The 17,417-nt window shown below is 35.8% G+C and overlaps 2 protein-coding genes across 2 annotated transcripts; both read left to right on the top strand.

Moving 5' to 3' along the window:
* The first annotated feature begins 2,511 nt into the window (after nt 1–2,511).
* Nucleotides 2,512–6,246, top strand: LOC113748912 (protein CUP-SHAPED COTYLEDON 2-like). The gene is made up of 3 exons (XM_027292511.1): nt 2,512–2,884; nt 4,782–5,047; nt 5,743–6,246. The coding sequence occupies exons 1-3, from the start codon at nt 2,716–2,718 to the stop codon at nt 6,208–6,210; spliced, it is 903 nt and encodes a 300-aa protein (XP_027148312.1). The 5' UTR covers nt 2,512–2,715; the 3' UTR covers nt 6,211–6,246.
* A 2,088-nt stretch (nt 6,247–8,334) lies between these two features.
* LOC113760843 (putative lysine-specific demethylase JMJ16) lies at nt 8,335–17,024 on the top strand. The gene is made up of 9 exons (XM_027303614.1): nt 8,335–8,647; nt 10,818–11,141; nt 12,148–12,219; nt 12,365–12,442; nt 12,532–13,056; nt 13,150–13,374; nt 13,621–13,779; nt 14,653–15,000; nt 15,855–17,024. Exons 2-9 carry the CDS (start codon nt 10,854–10,856, stop codon nt 16,479–16,481), a joined length of 2,322 nt encoding a protein of 773 aa, XP_027159415.1. The 5' UTR covers nt 8,335–8,647; nt 10,818–10,853; the 3' UTR covers nt 16,482–17,024.
* The last annotated feature ends 393 nt before the right edge of the window (nt 17,025–17,417 follow it).

Below are 17,417 nucleotides of genomic sequence, written 5' to 3'. Positions count from 1 at the left end.
TAACTAGTATTTTGTATCGGCAATTATTTTACACCAACCGTACGTATTGTATTCCGGCATTGCCCCAGATTTAGTACTTACTCAAATCTACTGCTATTTTAGTTTTCATTTTAGTGATAAAAAATCATCTTACATTAGACAAATGAAATCTTATCCATTTGGATGGCAAGTTTTTAGAGTTTTTATAAAAAAAAATATATTATAACGATATATGATATATGTGAGATAAAATAGTAATTTAAAAATGTATCATGAGAATATTTTAGGTGAAAACTCGTAATCCGAACAAGTTTCTCAAAGCAGACGCGTTTTCAGGGTAAGCAAATTTTTCCAAAGTAGTCAAGTGGTCAGCTAGGGCAGTACACTTGACGATTAAGATAAATTTATTCCTTCAAAGCTTCTGATTGACTCTTTAGCAGTAGTTGTTGTCTTCGCCATTATTAGGGTACGATTAAGAAGGCAGATTTAATGAGGTTCTCACAAAAGTGAAACATTTGCCAGCAAAGAAGAATAGGTGACAAGTTATGAAGTACTTTTTCTCCCATTGCTGGGAAAGTGCACTCGTATAAGTCGAATAACTTGTGAAAAAAATGTGTAGTCTCCCAAACTGTACTGTCCCTTTAGTCTTTTAAAGTAGTACGGATGATGGATTTAATCAGCAAATTTTCGATCGATACTGACTGACGGTTTTAGATTGACTAGGGAATTTGCAAACACTTTTGGTTTCAATCCCTCTTCTAAGTGGAGATTAAATGGAGATACACACTATATAAACGAAATTTGACATTGAGACAATTTTGACAAATGTTTCGGTATCCACTATCCACAATGTTTCTTTTTTCTTTTTTTAATGTTTCGGTATCCACTATCCACAATGTTTCTTTTTTTCTTTTTTTTTTTGGACGGGGGGGTGGTGTTGGTTGGGGGAGGAACTCGTGATTTTACTTTTTAGGACTTATTGTAGATTGAATTTTTTGTAGAGATGGCAAATCAACTCATTTAATTAAATTTACCCATATCCGCCCATGAATAGATGGGTATGGGTATCTTAAATTTTTATATATGGGTATAAATGGGTTACCCAATAATACCCATTTATTAAATGGGTAACCCATCAAACCCAATTAACCCATTTAGAATTCTCTTTCCCTAAATCTCTTCTTTTCCCCCACCCATTTTTTTTTCAAACTTTTCATTTTGTCATGATGTTAAATACTTTTGTTTCATTATTATTATTATTTGTTGGTTTTATTTTATTATTTTATTTTCTCTTAGTTTGTTAACTTGCTCATTTTTCAGCATTACCAATTTATGATAAATTTGAGCCTCTTTTTTTATCTTTCTAAAATGAAATTTTAAATTTATATATGGAAAAAATGTTAGGGGTTCAAAATTTTTGGATTAAATTTTTATATTAACTTTTATAGTACTTAGTTCAAATTTTTATATTCTTATTATTCAATTATTAAATAATAGATAATTTTGTGAAATAGAGTATAAATGAAAAAAAATTGGTAATTAGGTTTATTGAACATTATAAGTAAATATTTAAAACTAATGATAGGTACAAAAAGTGGTATAAATTGATAACTTAGTTTGCAAAAATGAATTTAAATGAATTTACAAAAAATTAAAATAAATGGGTTATAAATGGGTAATTGGATTACCCAATTCATTTTTTGACTTACCCATTTATACCCATTTAATTAAATGGGTATAAATGGGTTGACTCACTTATACCCATTACCCATTTTACCCAACCCAAACCCGCCCAAACCAATGTAATATTCCAATCATAAAAGCTAAGGACCAAATCAACTCATATGACAAAGATTCGAGGCCAAAACAAAAATAAATTCATCTCACCAATTTTAATGCGGATTCTTCCATTAAAAGTTCTAAAGCTATGCGTACTATATATATATATAGCCTTTGAATGCTATGGCCAATCAATAGCGTAAATTGGAGATATCTTCCATGTATAGATGCTGAATCGAAAAGTGTTAGTCCAATCAAGGCTTGAAGAAAGAGCTTGAGAACTAATAAGGCCACATGCATTGGAGGAGCACAAACATTTTTTGTCTCGATGCTTTTGTATTCATTCCCCAGAGGGAAGGTCATAAGATTGACGAATTAAATCCTTTTTTTTTTTCTTTAAATTACAATTAAATTTTTATATATAGTAGTAAAAAGGAGCGGTTTGGAGCTTCTCTCTCCAAATATATCATTTGGATTTTCCTTCTTTATTGCATTAAGATTTCTCCCCACCCCCCTAAGCCGGCAAATAAGAGATTACTTGTGACTTTGGTTTTTCTTGAAAGTTCCTACAATAGCAATAACTAACTGCGCAAGCATAAACTGCCAGAATAATGTAAAGAAATTCCCAATTGGCCAAGGTCCCTTGTCAGCACCCCAGTCCCCACCCCCCCCTCCCTTCTCTCTATATATATATACATATAAATACACCCGCTTTCTCCCTCCTTATAATGCACTCCCAAACAAAGAATTCAAAGCCTATTTTCATACCACCAACTTTCTTCTCCATTAATACACACTCGAACAGCGAAAAGGGTTCTTCTTTTCGTCTCTTCTTCTTTCTTTTTTTTTTTGTTGTTTTTTAAAGGAGTTTCAATATCATAAGGTTTATCACCATAGATACACACCATCCCATCCTTAACCTTTTTCCTTCCCTCCAAAAGATAATCGAAGAGGAAAATGGGTCTAAGAGACATTGGAGCAACTTTGCCTCCAGGTTTCAGATTTTACCCTAGCGACGAAGAATTGGTATGCCACTATCTCTACAAAAAAATTGCAAATGGAGAGGTTTCCAGAGATACCCTAGTGGAAATTGACCTCCATACTTGTGAGCCATGGCAGCTTCCTGGTAGGTCTTCTTCTTCAAGACATCAACCTTCTGTGTGTGTCTGAGTATGTGTGTGTGTGTTTGGGCTGTGGCGCGTTACGGCTATGAAATTTTTTTTTTTTTTTTTCCCCTAGTAGTAGTATTTGTTTTCCCTTCCTCGTTTTTGGCCTTATGAAAAATATGCTAGTAATTGTGACGACGGACAGAAATAATTTAGGTGGCATCAGATTCTCTGTGTTTTGTTGTTTTGAGGAGTCGGAAAAGCCGGTTTTGGTTGTATGAAACAAGCACACGTGTCACCGCAGCTGTTTCAGAAAACAAACAAGATAACAGTAGTAGCATAAATCTAAACAATGAGTGAGAGACAGAGAGGGGAACAAAATTGCCAGTTTTGTTAATCAATCGATATATATCCTGATCGACAAAGAATTTATATCATGATTCGATGGCGTGGCCGGAGGCGTTTGACATATATATGGTGTCCATTTTAGTAATTGTTTTAGCTCTAAAGGCAACCTAAAGCCTTGCTCTCAATGGTTCATACTTTGTTAATTGATCAGTTTGTGCTCGCGGTTTGTCTTAGGCTTGTTCCATTTCTCCTGAGAGCAAGAAAGAGCACAGGAAAATAAAAACCTTCTCATAGTGGATTGGGGATGTATCTGTTGGCATGTCAGAGAAGTTAGTGCCAGGAAATTCGTGTTACGTACTCGAGAAAAGAAATAAAGTTGTGATGTATAAATACTGGGAAATTCATGTGCAAGATGGAGTGAATGAGAAGGAAGGTGGAGGGTATTGGGAGTTTTGATTCCTGAGAGTTCATATTTTGCCATCTATTACATACTTCCAAAACAGACACATATGATCAGGCAACAACTGACTGGCATTTTGGGACGTTTCTTTTTTTTTGTTTTGTGGGGGTACTGCATTTGACATATACATATGTATGTGTGTATGTATATATATATATATACACGGTGTTATAGATTGCATTAGCAAGTGCTTTAGACATTAGCTAGGACAACTTCGGAGAAGTTCAAGGAGCATCAATGTCCAAACGCCTCATCAACTTCACACGTCCCTCGAAAGTAACCTTTGGGGGCCGGGCATCATATTAGTTAGTAAGATGAAGACATCCTTTTTCTCTATATTTTTTTTTTTTTAAAAAGGGGGGAAATTGTGAGGTTATACAATGAATATTCAGAATTAATTTCCTCTATCGATCACTTTCTTTATGATCGATGTTCTATCCATTCACTCTTTTTCTTGTTCCAGTTAATGGCAATTAGCATGGGCGAAGGAATATGATTCCTCTTGTCCCACTAATAATAGGTGACCCCAATCTATATTAGTCATGCCACTAGCCCCTCTAAGCATATCTTCACTTTGAAAAAAAGGCCACGGCATGTGGTCCAAGCAAAAAAAATTTTCATTTAAAGGAGCAGATTATAACATACATGGTAAGAAGATTCTGATTTCCAAAAATATATTTTTAATGCCGTGTCTTTAACAGTGCGTGCGTGGATTCAATTTTATTTATTTTTTTTTGTATTTGGGGGACGGACGACTCCCATATATATAAGCTATAAGTCATGGACACTTTTGTTCATGAGTCACTGCTACAAAGTGACTCAATCTTTTTCCTAAAGGGCATGAAGGTAAGGACACAAATTTGACATGGACTTGGCACCAGCCAACAAGTCCTCGATCAAATCTGTTCAGGAAAAAAAAAAAAATCATCAACCATTATTATTGTATTGGCTGTTTGTCAAAAAAGTCGAAAGTTAGCTTAAACACATGCATTGAGAATCCCGTAGTGATCACCCTTCAGCTCTTTTCTTGGCCCAAAATAAAATTGAAAACAAAAAAGTTGCTGCTTGTTTGGTGATAATTGACACGCACCATTTTTTCTGGTCTTCAGATGTGGCAAAGCTGAACTCAAACGAGTGGTACTTCTTCAGCTTTCGGGATCGCAAGTATGCAACCGGCTTCCGAACTAACAGGGCGACAACCACGGGCTACTGGAAGGCAACCGGTAAAGATCGTACGGTGCTGGATCCCACGAGAAGAAGCATAGTAGGGATGAGAAAGACGCTGGTTTTCTACAGAAATAGAGCTCCAAACGGGATCAAAACGGGTTGGATCATGCATGAATTTCGCCTGGAGAACCCTCACGTACCACCTAAGGTATCTTCAATTTCTGCTGTTGCATGTGCTTTTCGAAGGCCAACAACTAGAACTAGCTAGCAGTAGCACTACTATTTTACTAGTATTAATGCTTGCTTCCAATATTTGTTCAAGATTACACGCGTAATTCTGATCATGAGCCCAAAAACCCTCTCTTTTTAAAAAAAAAAAAAAAATCTCTTTTCTTGATTTTAATCATCATTTTTTTATGTATCCAAGAGTACTCGATCTTCTGTTTGTAAGTGGATTTGAGGGAGTCTCTAGGATGGAAAGCGTAGAGGGGACAACATTGACGTAAGAAACTTAATCGGAATCCTACTGAAGCAACACAGCTGCTTGCTTTTATTTGCAGGACGCAATGATGCGAGAATGGACGACGGACCACTTCTACTGGTTATTCATGCACACTACTACACTACTACTACCCTGTCTGTTTGGTTGGCAATGGCATATAGCTTATTATTGTCGTGTCGCTCAAGTCAATTGTTTCTTAACACAAAAGTGGATGTTGGTTATTTAATCAAATAAATATGATGGATTTTAAATATATTCCTGGAGACTGGTCAGGTAGGCAGCTAGGGTTGGATATAAAAGTTGTGACTTTCTTGGTAATTAATATGAGATTATTTGTCTTGCAATATACACATGTAGTACTAGTATCTATTTGTCCTAAATTAAAGTTCCAATATTTTCAGGAAGATTGGGTGCTGTGCAGAGTATTTCACAAAGCCAAAGTCGAAAGCGTCGATAATGACGTGTATGATGCGACGGCTGGTGGTGGTGGCTGTGGCGGAGGGGGTGATATTTCTCCCACTTTCGCTGCATCTCCTCCCAATATTGATCATTGTACGACGGGAGGCTATAACCAGAATTCTTCGTTCTCCCAAAGTCCACCCCATCAAAGCCAGAACTCCAGCAGCACTGCTGCTCTTCCAAACATGATGTCCGCTGTGTTGGGTCGCAATTATCTCCAGTCGTCATCTCAGGAATTATGTGTAACTCCGTCGCGGAATGATCAGATGGTGCATTCCAAGTCGGAGCTGGATGAGTATGGATTTCTCTTTAACATGAACTTTGGAGAAGCAAATTTGAGAGATGGCGGAGTCCCTTCAGGTCTTGAGGAAATGCACTTTGACGACGACAGCAGCCTGGTTTTCATTTAAGAGTGCACGATTATCTTAGGAGGCGGATAAACAAAAAAAAAATTTAAAAAAAAAAAAGAAAAAAGATGTGTTAATGGATTATTCAGTCCATGAGTTTGATTCTTCACAAGATTGATTCTACAGAATTTGAAATGCATGCACGTAGCTAGTGATATCTGTATATAGGTTTATGCAATTGCGTCAAAGTTAGTGCTAAAATTTGTAGTAGTAGTAGTAGTAGTATTCTAGATTGCAGGTATGTGAATTGTGATGGACAAGTCAGGTAAGTAAATATTTACTACGTACACTCTGTAAATTCAAGAATATATATTACTCTGTTTGTGTTCATTATTCACTTTGTCTGTTTTTACATACGTATTAATTAAATCCTAGCTCGTTTCATTTCATTTACTGGAAAAGGTTGAAACGATTCCATTTTGCAGCATGACATGATATATGAAAAGGGATGGGATGCGCTGTCAAGCTTTTTATTATTTATTGCCATTTGCCGCCACTGATTCTTTGAAACCTGCTTCCGCAATTTTGTGCGGATGTTCCCAGAGGTGGGATTGGGACTAAATATGAAACTAGACGGAAAGCCGAGGGAGGGGAAGGTCGTCGATGGTCAGACCGGCGGTACAAATATTTGGATGGAGATCACTTCATATGTATCCTAATTATTACTACTACGTATAAAAACTATTTTAATGAATACATAGGTATGTATTCTCTAAAAAAAAAAAACTTTTAAGAGCTAATTTTAACAAGAAGATTACCAAATTATCCTCATGTGCCACATAAATGAATTTTTGTGTTAAGTAGATAATTTTTAATATAATCTAGAAGTGTTTGTTTTATGCATGATTAGTTAAAAGGTAAAATGTGCTAATCCACTTTTTTATTTGAAATCTTTAAATTGCATAAGACATTTCCAATTTGATAGTATACAATATGATGAATGAACTTTCTCCTTTCCTTTTTATTTTCCTCAAGAAGGTGAATCATATTGAACGAACACTTTTTTCAGAGGGGGAAGAAAAGAAGAATTTGAAGAAGAAAGAAAACCTTTTCCTCTGGCGATCAAGAACCCGCTTTTGGGTGATTGAGAACATGTATGTACACTTTCCACAAAGAGTCGGCTTTGAGGCGTACGATTTCAACGGATAAAGTTAGCTCGTAGCTGCGGGGGACCCGACTACATTTCCCTGCTTGCCGCCATATTTTTTGGTTCTCAAGAAAAAGAAAGAAAAAAACAGAAATAAGGAAAAATTGGCATTTCATTGTTTGTTACTTCTGTTTGATAAAACTGAATCTGAATTCTGAAATCTGAATACTGAAACAATTAATTTACTGAATTTTAAGTATTGAAAAGAAATATATGAATGTCTAAATTTTAATGTTAAATCTATTTATACTGTTTGATAAACATTTATAACAGAATGCTTAATAAGTTAAATTTAACAAATTTGCCGTTATATCTTTTCATCCAAAAAAGAAATAGAACCTATAATTTAATTAGCTAAAAATGCTAGGTATGAAAATGACAATATTTATTTTTAAATCAAATTAATATAAAAGATGAAATATATTATATGAGGAGTATGGAGAAGATGTGAAAATCATTCAAAAGGGAGAAAAAAGAAATAGAAAATCATTAGATACAGAATATTATATTGTTTAATTAGATAAAAATTTTGAACATAATTAATAAATAATGGTAGATTTAGTAGATAAAATAAGGTAATTGAAATAATTCTATTGATTCCTATCAGAATTAAGCATTCAGTTAGGATTCTTGTGTTGAAAAAAATTCACTCAAGTTCAGCATTACTTAACAAGTTCAGCAAATGGTTTTTCATTTATCAAACACTCAAAACATCTGAATGTCTGAAAAATTTCAGATTTAACACTTTTTTATGTTATCAAACATACCAAATTAGATGTAAATGCTTTCTTCCTTTCTTTTTTTTTTTCCTACTATGCAGTCATAATAGTTATTTTTTTCTTTGTTAGCAGAATTCAAGTAAAAAAGAGTAAAAAAAAAAGGGTGATAAGTTATAACTAAATTGAAGCAAAGAAGTTTTATATGACCAGAAACATTCAAGAACGTTTCCCAAAAAAAAAAAATCGAAGAAGAGGCGCTGACGCGGGATATGCCGCTAACAATTTCCTTTCTGATTCTGAATGAATAAATAAAGCTCAACCGCCATAAACAACAGTGCAAGAGCACACTTCTTAGTTCATTCCATCATTCATCTTATTTATTTAATTTTTTTCCGTCAATCGAAAGTAAAACAAGGAAGGATCAAGAAGGGTCCTCGCTGCGAGTGGTAGTACGCATGGCTGGGACTAAGGGTTTTCAATCTGGGTACAACAACGAAGCGTTTGGCTTTGGATTTCAACTGACTTTCTAACTCGGTCCAAGAATTGACGCTGTAACCACAGTTAATTCTTGCCGGTAGTACCTCTTAAACGGTATCCTTAATCCTATATGTTTATTACTGCTGCTTAGTTGCTGTCAACTTGTTCTGATTTTTGACCCCTTATCCCTTTCATATAGTTATGGTTCAATAAATTTTGCAAGAAATATATGCATGCTTTTTCTTTTATTTTTTTGGCTTGTTCTACTCTCTCTCGTATTTGGGACAAGACCCATTTTGGTATTGTCCACAACCATCTTCTGGGCTCTGATTTGAGGTACAATTTAGGAATAATTGATAATTTATGTTTTAAATCGTCTGCATTTTTTGCTACTTTTTGTTCCTCCTCCTTTCTTTTTGTTGTTAACTAATTAATTTATTACCTGTTCAGACTTCTGCTTCTTGCCCTTCCCACTACGGTTCATATTCTGTGGCTGATCTTAACTAGTATTTTCTATTGTAATTCATTGATGCTCAGTGCAGACAAGCAATCCCTTTTCCCCTGCCCCACCTCCTCCGCGGGTGGGCCGGTTGCTTTTTTTTTTTTAAGTTGTTTCTTGATGGCATACAGAACCAGAGCAGTTGAAAATATTAAGTCATTAGTAACTAAGACATGCTAAGTTGCATACATAGTGGATAGATACTAAACAGTGTTTATATACATTGATCAGCATACAGCCAATCAAAGATAAGATTGTGTATAGCATGATGTGGTTTAACGAACTTATGTATTAAAACTCCATGACTGTGTTGATATAGCTCGATCAGCCTGCAGTTCTTGTTTATTTATGATTTCAGTATTTTCTACATTCTTAGGGAGACCTGATATATATGTCTTGGAATTAAAGGTTGTCTTCTTATGAACTCAAACGACGATCTCCTTCATTTTATAAAGCTGGCATAAACTCTAAGGTTGGGAGCACTATGAACACCTGATCAGTTCTCGAGACATTTAAATAAAAAAAATAAAAAAAACTTGTATGAAACATCAACCTTGCCTTATTCTGATACTATGCATTCTTCTTGGGCCTAAAGGCCAGGGTAGAATGCTCCATTCTGAGGAGTTACAGAGTTACTTGGGTGACAACATTTCTCTTTGCTAGTGCAAGATCCACATGTCGATGCATCATCATCACTTCTTTAAGCTGGTGTTGCTCCAACTTTGCTGAGAAGGGAAACGTTTCTGACATTATGATGTCCTTGGCGGCATCTCATCTTATATAAGTTGTGTTGGCAATTGAATAGCATTCTGAGTTTTTCTGCAAAGCTGAGATGTAAGAGGAATGGTTTGCAATTCTTAAATTGTCAGAGACTATAGAAAAACATTTGGAAATCATCATGTAATAGTATCCATGGATGTGATGATTGTAACTGCAAGCAGAGATTTATGTGAGGCATGTTATCTGTGTTAAAAGCTATGAACAGTTAGATCTTTCTCTGAGTTCATCTTATTATATAAGAAAGAGAAATTGGACTTTTCTCTGAATTCATCTGTATTGTTCAGTGAATAAAATTATAAGTTACTTAGGGCCAACTTCGAATGTGTTGCACACCAGGTTCAGATAACATCTATTATCTTGTCATTCTCTTTCTAAGCTTGTACCATAGGATGGTTATTAATCCAACAGTACAATCGGAACATTGTATATCAATTAGAAATCTTACTAGTCGGCACTTTTTCTGGATGTTTTGACATTTCTTATAATGTGAAGACTGTTGATTAAATATGAAGTATTTAATTAATTTGACATTTGTTATAATGTGAAGATACATTTTTAAACAAAAGAGGATTATATGAAGTATGGTAAGAAGTTACCAGTTATCAATCTTTGATATGCGAGGTTTTGTGACAAGTCTATTTTTTTTGTCAATTCTTTCGTTGTAAGATAGTAGATATTAGAAGATTGTTGATTAAATATTTCAAATTTCCAATCTTCATTTTGTACATTCTCTCTGCATGGTTTATCATTTGTCGTTCTTTCCTCCTCCTTTCTTCCTTCTTGTCTCCTAGACATAAATGGTGATGTAATATAAGAGATATTGACTGGTCAACAACTTAATGGAATTAAGACTATTTCTCAAAAGCACAATAAGTTTTATAAAGAACGAGCATGATCCAATAACTATTGCCCTGCCAATTTTGTGCTTGTTTTTTAGAAATTATTTAAGACTAGAATTTTTCATATTTGATATATTCTCTTATTACAGTGAGGATAGAAACAGCAGACACCAGATCTATGAGAAATGACAGAAGACACTAGATCCATGATTAATGACAAGGTTGAGAAGCTCTCAGTTCCACCTGGTTTTGTGTCGCTGTCGTCCTTCACACTGAAGAATTTATCAAGTAATGAAGTGGCATGTTCTTCGATGGCAGTTGGGGATGCGTTTCAAACAGAGCTAAGCCCAGTGGGCTTTACCCCCACCATGGACAATATTGCAATGTTCAAGAGTAATCTCAGTCATAGACCATGGATTCTTTATAATCAATTTGATTACAAGTCAAATGAATCTGATTCTGAACTTGAAATGGTCATTGCTCTTCTTTTATCATGTTTTTCCAATTTCCAGTTGACAATTTATAAGAATTTTGAACCTATTGCTGAACTGTGTTGCATGTAGGCTGATAATTAAGGGTAGCATTTAGGTAAGTTTGAACTTCAGGTCTGTCATTATACATGCTCATTTTTGCATGGCTTATGCTTATAGATACAGATGTTGTGATGTGTTGTTGAAGAGAAAAATTATGAGTTTTTCCTTTGTCTTTAGTTAGAGTTTTTTTTTTTATTTCGGCTTTGTTAATTCTGGTTCTGATGATTGCTGGAAGACAAGAACATACAAGAAGGGTAAGGGAAAACTTTGGAGAGGTCTTTTTCCATTGATGGTATGAGGAGCTTGGAAGGATGAGGAGAACAATGATGGCAATATTTCCCCCCCTAAAGTATTATACCTAACATGGATTTCAACCATTATGTACTCAGCAATATTGTTTGGTCATTGAGGAACTATTAGGAGTTATTAACTAGTGCAAATATGACTTATGTTTTACTAAGTAATTTGGTGTGTGCCACATAGTCCTGCTTGTCTACATGGAAAGAGAATGCGAGCAATTTAAAGGAAGAGACATTAGTTAGTGGCTTAAGTGGTAAGATATACTTGGTGGTTTGGCAGAGCTAACTAGATTAAGAGATTACTTTTGGCATGTCACACTAGGTGGAGTTTTCCATCTTCTTGGTGCTACTGGATTTAGTTATGAGTTGTGTCTTTGTGCTGGTATGGTACTCTTTATAGTGCTGTGCTGATAAAGATTAAAGTCTAAGCATCATTGTTTGATGACTTTACACTGTTAGTGTCTTTTTATGTCAACACGGGAGAAATGTATGGAGCTTTCCTTTTTGTGTGAATTTGACTAGTTCTGCTTCACTTCATTGTTGCATATTTTAATACATAGCTGACTTTTTAGGGTTTTCTCTGCATATATTGCTTATTCTGTATGAGTTTCAGTAATGTAAATCTGATAGCTACTATGGGAATGCAGAATTTTCCCTTGAGAGCTTGCCTGCCTAAAGGAGTGGTCCGAGGATGTTCAAGTTGTCCTAATTGCCAGAAGGTTTATCATAGTCAATTATTTGAATTTCAATTTGGGGAACTGTTAATCATGAGTTTTTTTAAGTTTAGACATTGCAAAGTATTGGGACTTAAGCTGGATTGCCTTAGTTGCTTTGATGCTCATGTACGTCTGAAATTTTGGAAAGGTTATTGCTCGGTGGCATCCTGAAGAATCTCATAGGCCTGTACTTGAAGAGGCACCAGTATTCCAACCTAGTGAAGAGGTAATATCATTCTTTTCTGCCTACCTGTTCTGCTTCTATTTTACATTGTTCAGGATGTGGTGACTTTGTGAGCTTTGAATTTTTTGCAGGAATTCAAGGAGTCACTTGAATATGTTGCAAGAATACGTCAAAAAGCAGAGCAGTTTGGAATATGCCGAATTGTTCCTCCTCCTTCCTGGAAACCACCATGCCTTCTCAAAGAAAGGAATATATGGGAGACTTCTAAATTCAAGACCCATATTCAACTGGTTAATGACCTTCAAGATCAAGGTATAAAGAGAAATCTGGATAGAAGTCACAAGGAGGCAAAAATTAAGAGGAGGAGAGTTTGGATGAGGAGTTCTGGAGATGGATCTTTGAATGAAATCTCTACAGATGCTAATGAAGCTCAATCTCAGGCTGAGAGCTTCATATCCAAATTGGGGCCTGAGTTGACTCTAGAAGCTTTCAATCGGTATGCTGATGATTTTAAGAGGCAGTACTTCTGTAAAAGGGAAAATGCTATAAATTCAGATGCTAACTTGACCGCGCATGAAGATGGATGGGAGCCATCAGTTGAAAGTGTAGAGGGAGAATATTGGAGGATAATTGAAAATCCAATTGAAGAAATTGAGGTATGCTCTACACGGCAAAGCTGTCTGCTTGAATGAACCTTTTAAGTTTATCCTTCTACTTGGTAGTATCTGTATGCTCATTTGGCACTTTAGGTTCTTTGCTGTGCCAACGTTGAAACCGGAGGATTTGGAAGTGGGTTTCCAGTACATTCTAATTCAATGGGATTACCAAATTATCCTGAATATCGCGACTCATGTTGGAACTTGAATAATATTTTCAAGCTTCCTGGTTCACTCCTTGGTTATGAAAATCGTCAAGCTTCTGCAGCTTTACTGCCTCATCTTTCCACAGGGATGTGCTTTTCCTCTGTTTGTTGGGTATGATCCAAAACCTTTTAGAGTTGAATACACTTTTGCTTTTTCTGTTTTCAGGTTAGGGGCTGTTTTTTGGGTGTTTTTCTTTTCCTTTGCTTTTTGACTCGTAACTTTATATTCCCATAGTAAGATCCTTTCTGGTACATTTATTTCCATCATACTTCATTGGATTGTGATGAATTGTATTTTCTGTTTCTTGGAGCTTCACTAATATCTTCTCATTTCTCTTTTTTGTATTCTGTGAAACAGAAAGCTGAAGAGCATCATATGTATTCCCTTAGTTACATTCATTTCGGTTCCCCTAAAATATGGTACGTCATCCCAGGAGGATATTGCTACAGGTTTGAGAGAGTTGTCAAGAAGCACCTCCCGCATTGTCTTGAGCATCCTGAATTGCTGTATAAGAATGTAAGCTTTACTTTTTAATTATTGTGTAGTGAGAGAGAGAGAGCATCCTGAATTGCTATAAAAATATAAGTTTCACCTTGTAGCATTCAAGGTGGGAAGGAGGGAACATTGGGAGATAGCGAGATCAGATGTTTTCACTTCATATGGGGAATATCTTACAATATAGAAAGGGGGGGGGGGTCACTGTGTGGTGTAAACACAATGTCACTTTTTGAAATTCCTAATGTACCCTTAATTATAATGACAAATTTGTCCTAACTCATTCTCCAAAAAAAAAATTACCCCCATAATCAGCCAGTAGCCCACTGACTATAACTTCCTCACACCAAATCCTACATATTGCCCTCAATTTCTATCTTCCATCATCTTTTCATACAATTATCTAAATTTTAAAGGGACCTGACCAATAGAAAAACTTTACAAAGAGATAATTTTGATAAGTATATGTTTAGTTAACTGCACATACATTAGGGTGTGCCTTAAACACTAGTATCCAGAATATTTGTCATCCATTGACAAGGAAGATTTAACATTTAGGATGACAATGTTAAAAAATGTTCTTTCACTTCATATCTGGATAATGATGGTGTTACATTTGTTAACTGTTGACAAGGAAGATCTAACATTTAGACTGACAATCTTTAAAATTGATCGGTTGTTTGAGCCACTGGTCTATTATTTGACATCCTTCAAAAACCATCTTGCTTTGAATGTGCTAGTATTGAGAATAACTGCTATGGTTTGAGGAAATTATGATTGTCCATATTTTATTAGTCGAACTATTTCTTGAGCTTAGAAACCACAGCTTTTGAGTTAAAATAGACAAAGGTCTTGTGCATTGTTCGATTGGTCACCATTTCTCACTGTTTTCAGATCTCTCAACTTTCTCCTTCTACCTTAACCGCAGAGGGCATTCCTGTCTATCGCTGCGTCCAATATCCGGGGGAGTTTGTTGTTACGTTCCCTGCAGCATACCATTCACAATTTGACTGTGGTTTCAATTGTTCTGAGACTGTTAATTTCGCTCCTTTTGACTGGTTGCCTTATGGTCAGCATGTTGTAGAAATGTATTGTGAGCAAGGTAGAAAGACATTGATTTCTCATGATAAACTGCTTCTTGGTGCTGCCATGGATGCAGTGAGGGAAAAGTGGAAATGTGAACTGCTTAAAAAGAATGCAAGTGTTTGTGGTAAGGATGGGATCCTAACAAAAGCACTCAAGGTTAGCCCCTACGGTACTTCAAATTACTACGTTTATGATGTAGTGTTTGGTGTTAGTGTTTTTTTTTTTTTGGTACATTTGTCATGCTGCCTTCCTATCTTGGCTTTATTTATCTTTTGTGACATGCTATAGTCATTATTTCTATAAATTTTCTTGTCTTTGTCAGTTACTTTTGGAAAAAAATATTAGAACGATAGCAAGGCAAATTTTCATCCCTGTACATTATGCAATTTGTTTCCAAAAACTAGAAGCACTTTTAGATTGTTTCTTACATCCCATTAGTATGTTCATTTGTTAGATGTTTAACCAGCACATTTTCCTTTTACTCTCTAACCAATAATATGTGCCCACTGGCATATTTTTACTTGTACTGAAATAATCATCATAACCTGATGATATTCCCCAACTTCTCACTCCAAGAAATAGGTGGCATGGGTACCAATTGCTACTTATATTCTCCTTTTGCGTGATTGCTTCCAAGTCACACTTTCAGACTGTTGTAAGATGAAAAGTTTTGCTTTTATTACTTCTGCTTTGTCTCAAAAAATCTCAAAAAATCTATGACATGTAGTAGATTTGTTTTCTTATGGTTATTGTTGGGTCGAGGTCTTTCCCATATGCAGATAGCTATTAGGCTTCTTGCTGATCTGGTAGTTTTAGTCGGGGTGAAATTATTATCTTGTTATATTATTTTGCTTCCGGCGTCTTGCTTTATTGAAGTAACATTTGTTTATTGTTTGATAGACCAGCTAGCCATTTCTTTTTTATTTTTGTTTTTTCTTTTTTGAGAAATCATTTGCTTCCACTAGTTTTTTTTACTAAAGTTTGCTGAAAAGTTTGTGGTACTTGAACAGTTACGGGTCAAACAGGAGGCCATCAGGAGAGAATATCTTTGCAGGGGTTTACAGTTGCAAAAAATGGAGGATGACTTTGATAGCGACAAAAGGGATTGTAGCACATGCCTCTATGATCTACATTTTTCTGCCATAGGGTGTTCATGTTCACCAGGCAGATACGCATGTCTGCTACATGCAAAGAACCTCTGTCCTTGTCATTGGACTGCCAGATATCTCCTCTATAGATATGAGATCTCTGAGTTAAATCTCCTGGTTCAAGCTTTGGAAGGGAGGTTGGACGCCATTTATCATTGGGGTAAAAAGAAACTTGATTTACGGGTGAGTTCTGATGACTTGAGGGAGTTGAGGAACCGTGGCGAAGTGTCTGCTTCTGTAAAATCTGCAGCAACCAGCACTTTATCTCAACTTCTGGGGCCAAAAGAACTAGTGACTGGACAGGTATGTAGAAAGGAGGAAGAGGAGAAATATGATTTACAGAGAATTTCTGCTGGTAGCGGTAGCAGGCAAGATACTCTGGAATGTATAGACCCAAACTTTGGCAACATAACTTCTAAGAAAGGAAAATTTGACAAATCTCAAACCGTTCAAAATGAAGTTATTGTTCTTAGTGATGATGAGGATTGAGTGGGAATGGACGTATGCAGAACAGTGGTCCCAATGGTCGGATTTATGGAGCAAATCTGTATACCTGATTTAAAATGTTATAGAGGTAGCTTGCCATATCTTTGTTTGAGGTTGGCAACGTGATAAAGAAATGCAGCGTGTGGTGCTTGGAAGAAGTCTTGAGGTTTATCTGATGAGCGGTTTGCATCTGGTGGGAAGTGAGAAGGAACTCTTTTCTATAGTCCGTTGAGCATGCTTGCTTGACATGTCCAGAAAAGCAACTTGCCAAAGGGAGATTCTGGAGTGAGTTCACTGCAGAGATGGGATGACATGAAACGGAAGCAACCAAATTGTTCGGGGGATGTTCGTTTACTTTAAATCACCTTCTTATTTGGTCTTCGTGTAAATAAATTTTTGGTGAGAAGCTTTTTATCCGTTTCAGGAAAGAGCTATAAATCAGTGACATTGAACAACTGAAAGGAACAGAAATTTATTTTCCAGGAAAAGAAAGACAAAATGCTGGCTCAAATTTCTTTGCTAAACAGATAATTTTCATTTGAACAATTGAAAGGATAGTTTTGGTTTAGCATTTTATTTTTATTTTTTTTTGTATTTTTTGGAAAGATGGCTACAGCTAATCCCAATGCATTGTCTTGGGCGTCACGAATTCATACTTACCTAGGTTTAAGGTTCAGTAACATTGTAGACGTTTAAGTGCTAACTGCAGCCAATAAGGTGCAGAATTCGGGACTTTAGATTGTTTGCATCAGTCAAATCGATGGAGTAAGTTTATAACAAGCGATGATGCAGGAGGAAATAGAGCCAACGACCGGGGAACCATCTGATGATGTTCTCGGGGAAATGAATTGAGAGATTATAATATGTCTTCCAAAGAATTACGATAATGGTGACGAAGATGGAGGGACGTATTTTATTAAGAGAATGGTGGGAAGCTTA

The sequence above is a fragment of the Coffea eugenioides genome, chromosome 1 (genome assembly GCF_003713205.1).
Source record: "Coffea eugenioides isolate CCC68of chromosome 1, Ceug_1.0, whole genome shotgun sequence".
In the NCBI taxonomy this organism is placed as follows: domain Eukaryota; kingdom Viridiplantae; phylum Streptophyta; class Magnoliopsida; order Gentianales; family Rubiaceae; genus Coffea; species Coffea eugenioides.
The sequence above is the reverse complement of the archived record's forward strand: the minus strand, read 5'-3'. Positions and strand labels throughout refer to the sequence as shown.

Coding starts and splice junctions, on each gene's coding strand:
- LOC113748912 (XM_027292511.1), top strand. CDS start 2,716: ATGGGTCTAAGAGACATTGGAGCAACTTTGCCTCCAGGTTTCAGATTT. Junction 2,885..4,781: donor TGAGCCATGGCAGCTTCCTG/GTAGGTCTTCTT, acceptor TCTGGTCTTCAG/ATGTGGCAAAGCTGAACTCA. Junction 5,048..5,742: donor ACCCTCACGTACCACCTAAG/GTATCTTCAATT, acceptor CAATATTTTCAG/GAAGATTGGGTGCTGTGCAG.
- LOC113760843 (XM_027303614.1), top strand. CDS start 10,854: ATGACAGAAGACACTAGATCCATGATTAATGACAAGGTTGAGAAGCTC. Junction 12,220..12,364: donor GTTGTCCTAATTGCCAGAAG/GTTTATCATAGT, acceptor AATTTTGGAAAG/GTTATTGCTCGGTGGCATCC. Junction 13,375..13,620: donor GCTTTTCCTCTGTTTGTTGG/GTATGATCCAAA, acceptor TCTGTGAAACAG/AAAGCTGAAGAGCATCATAT.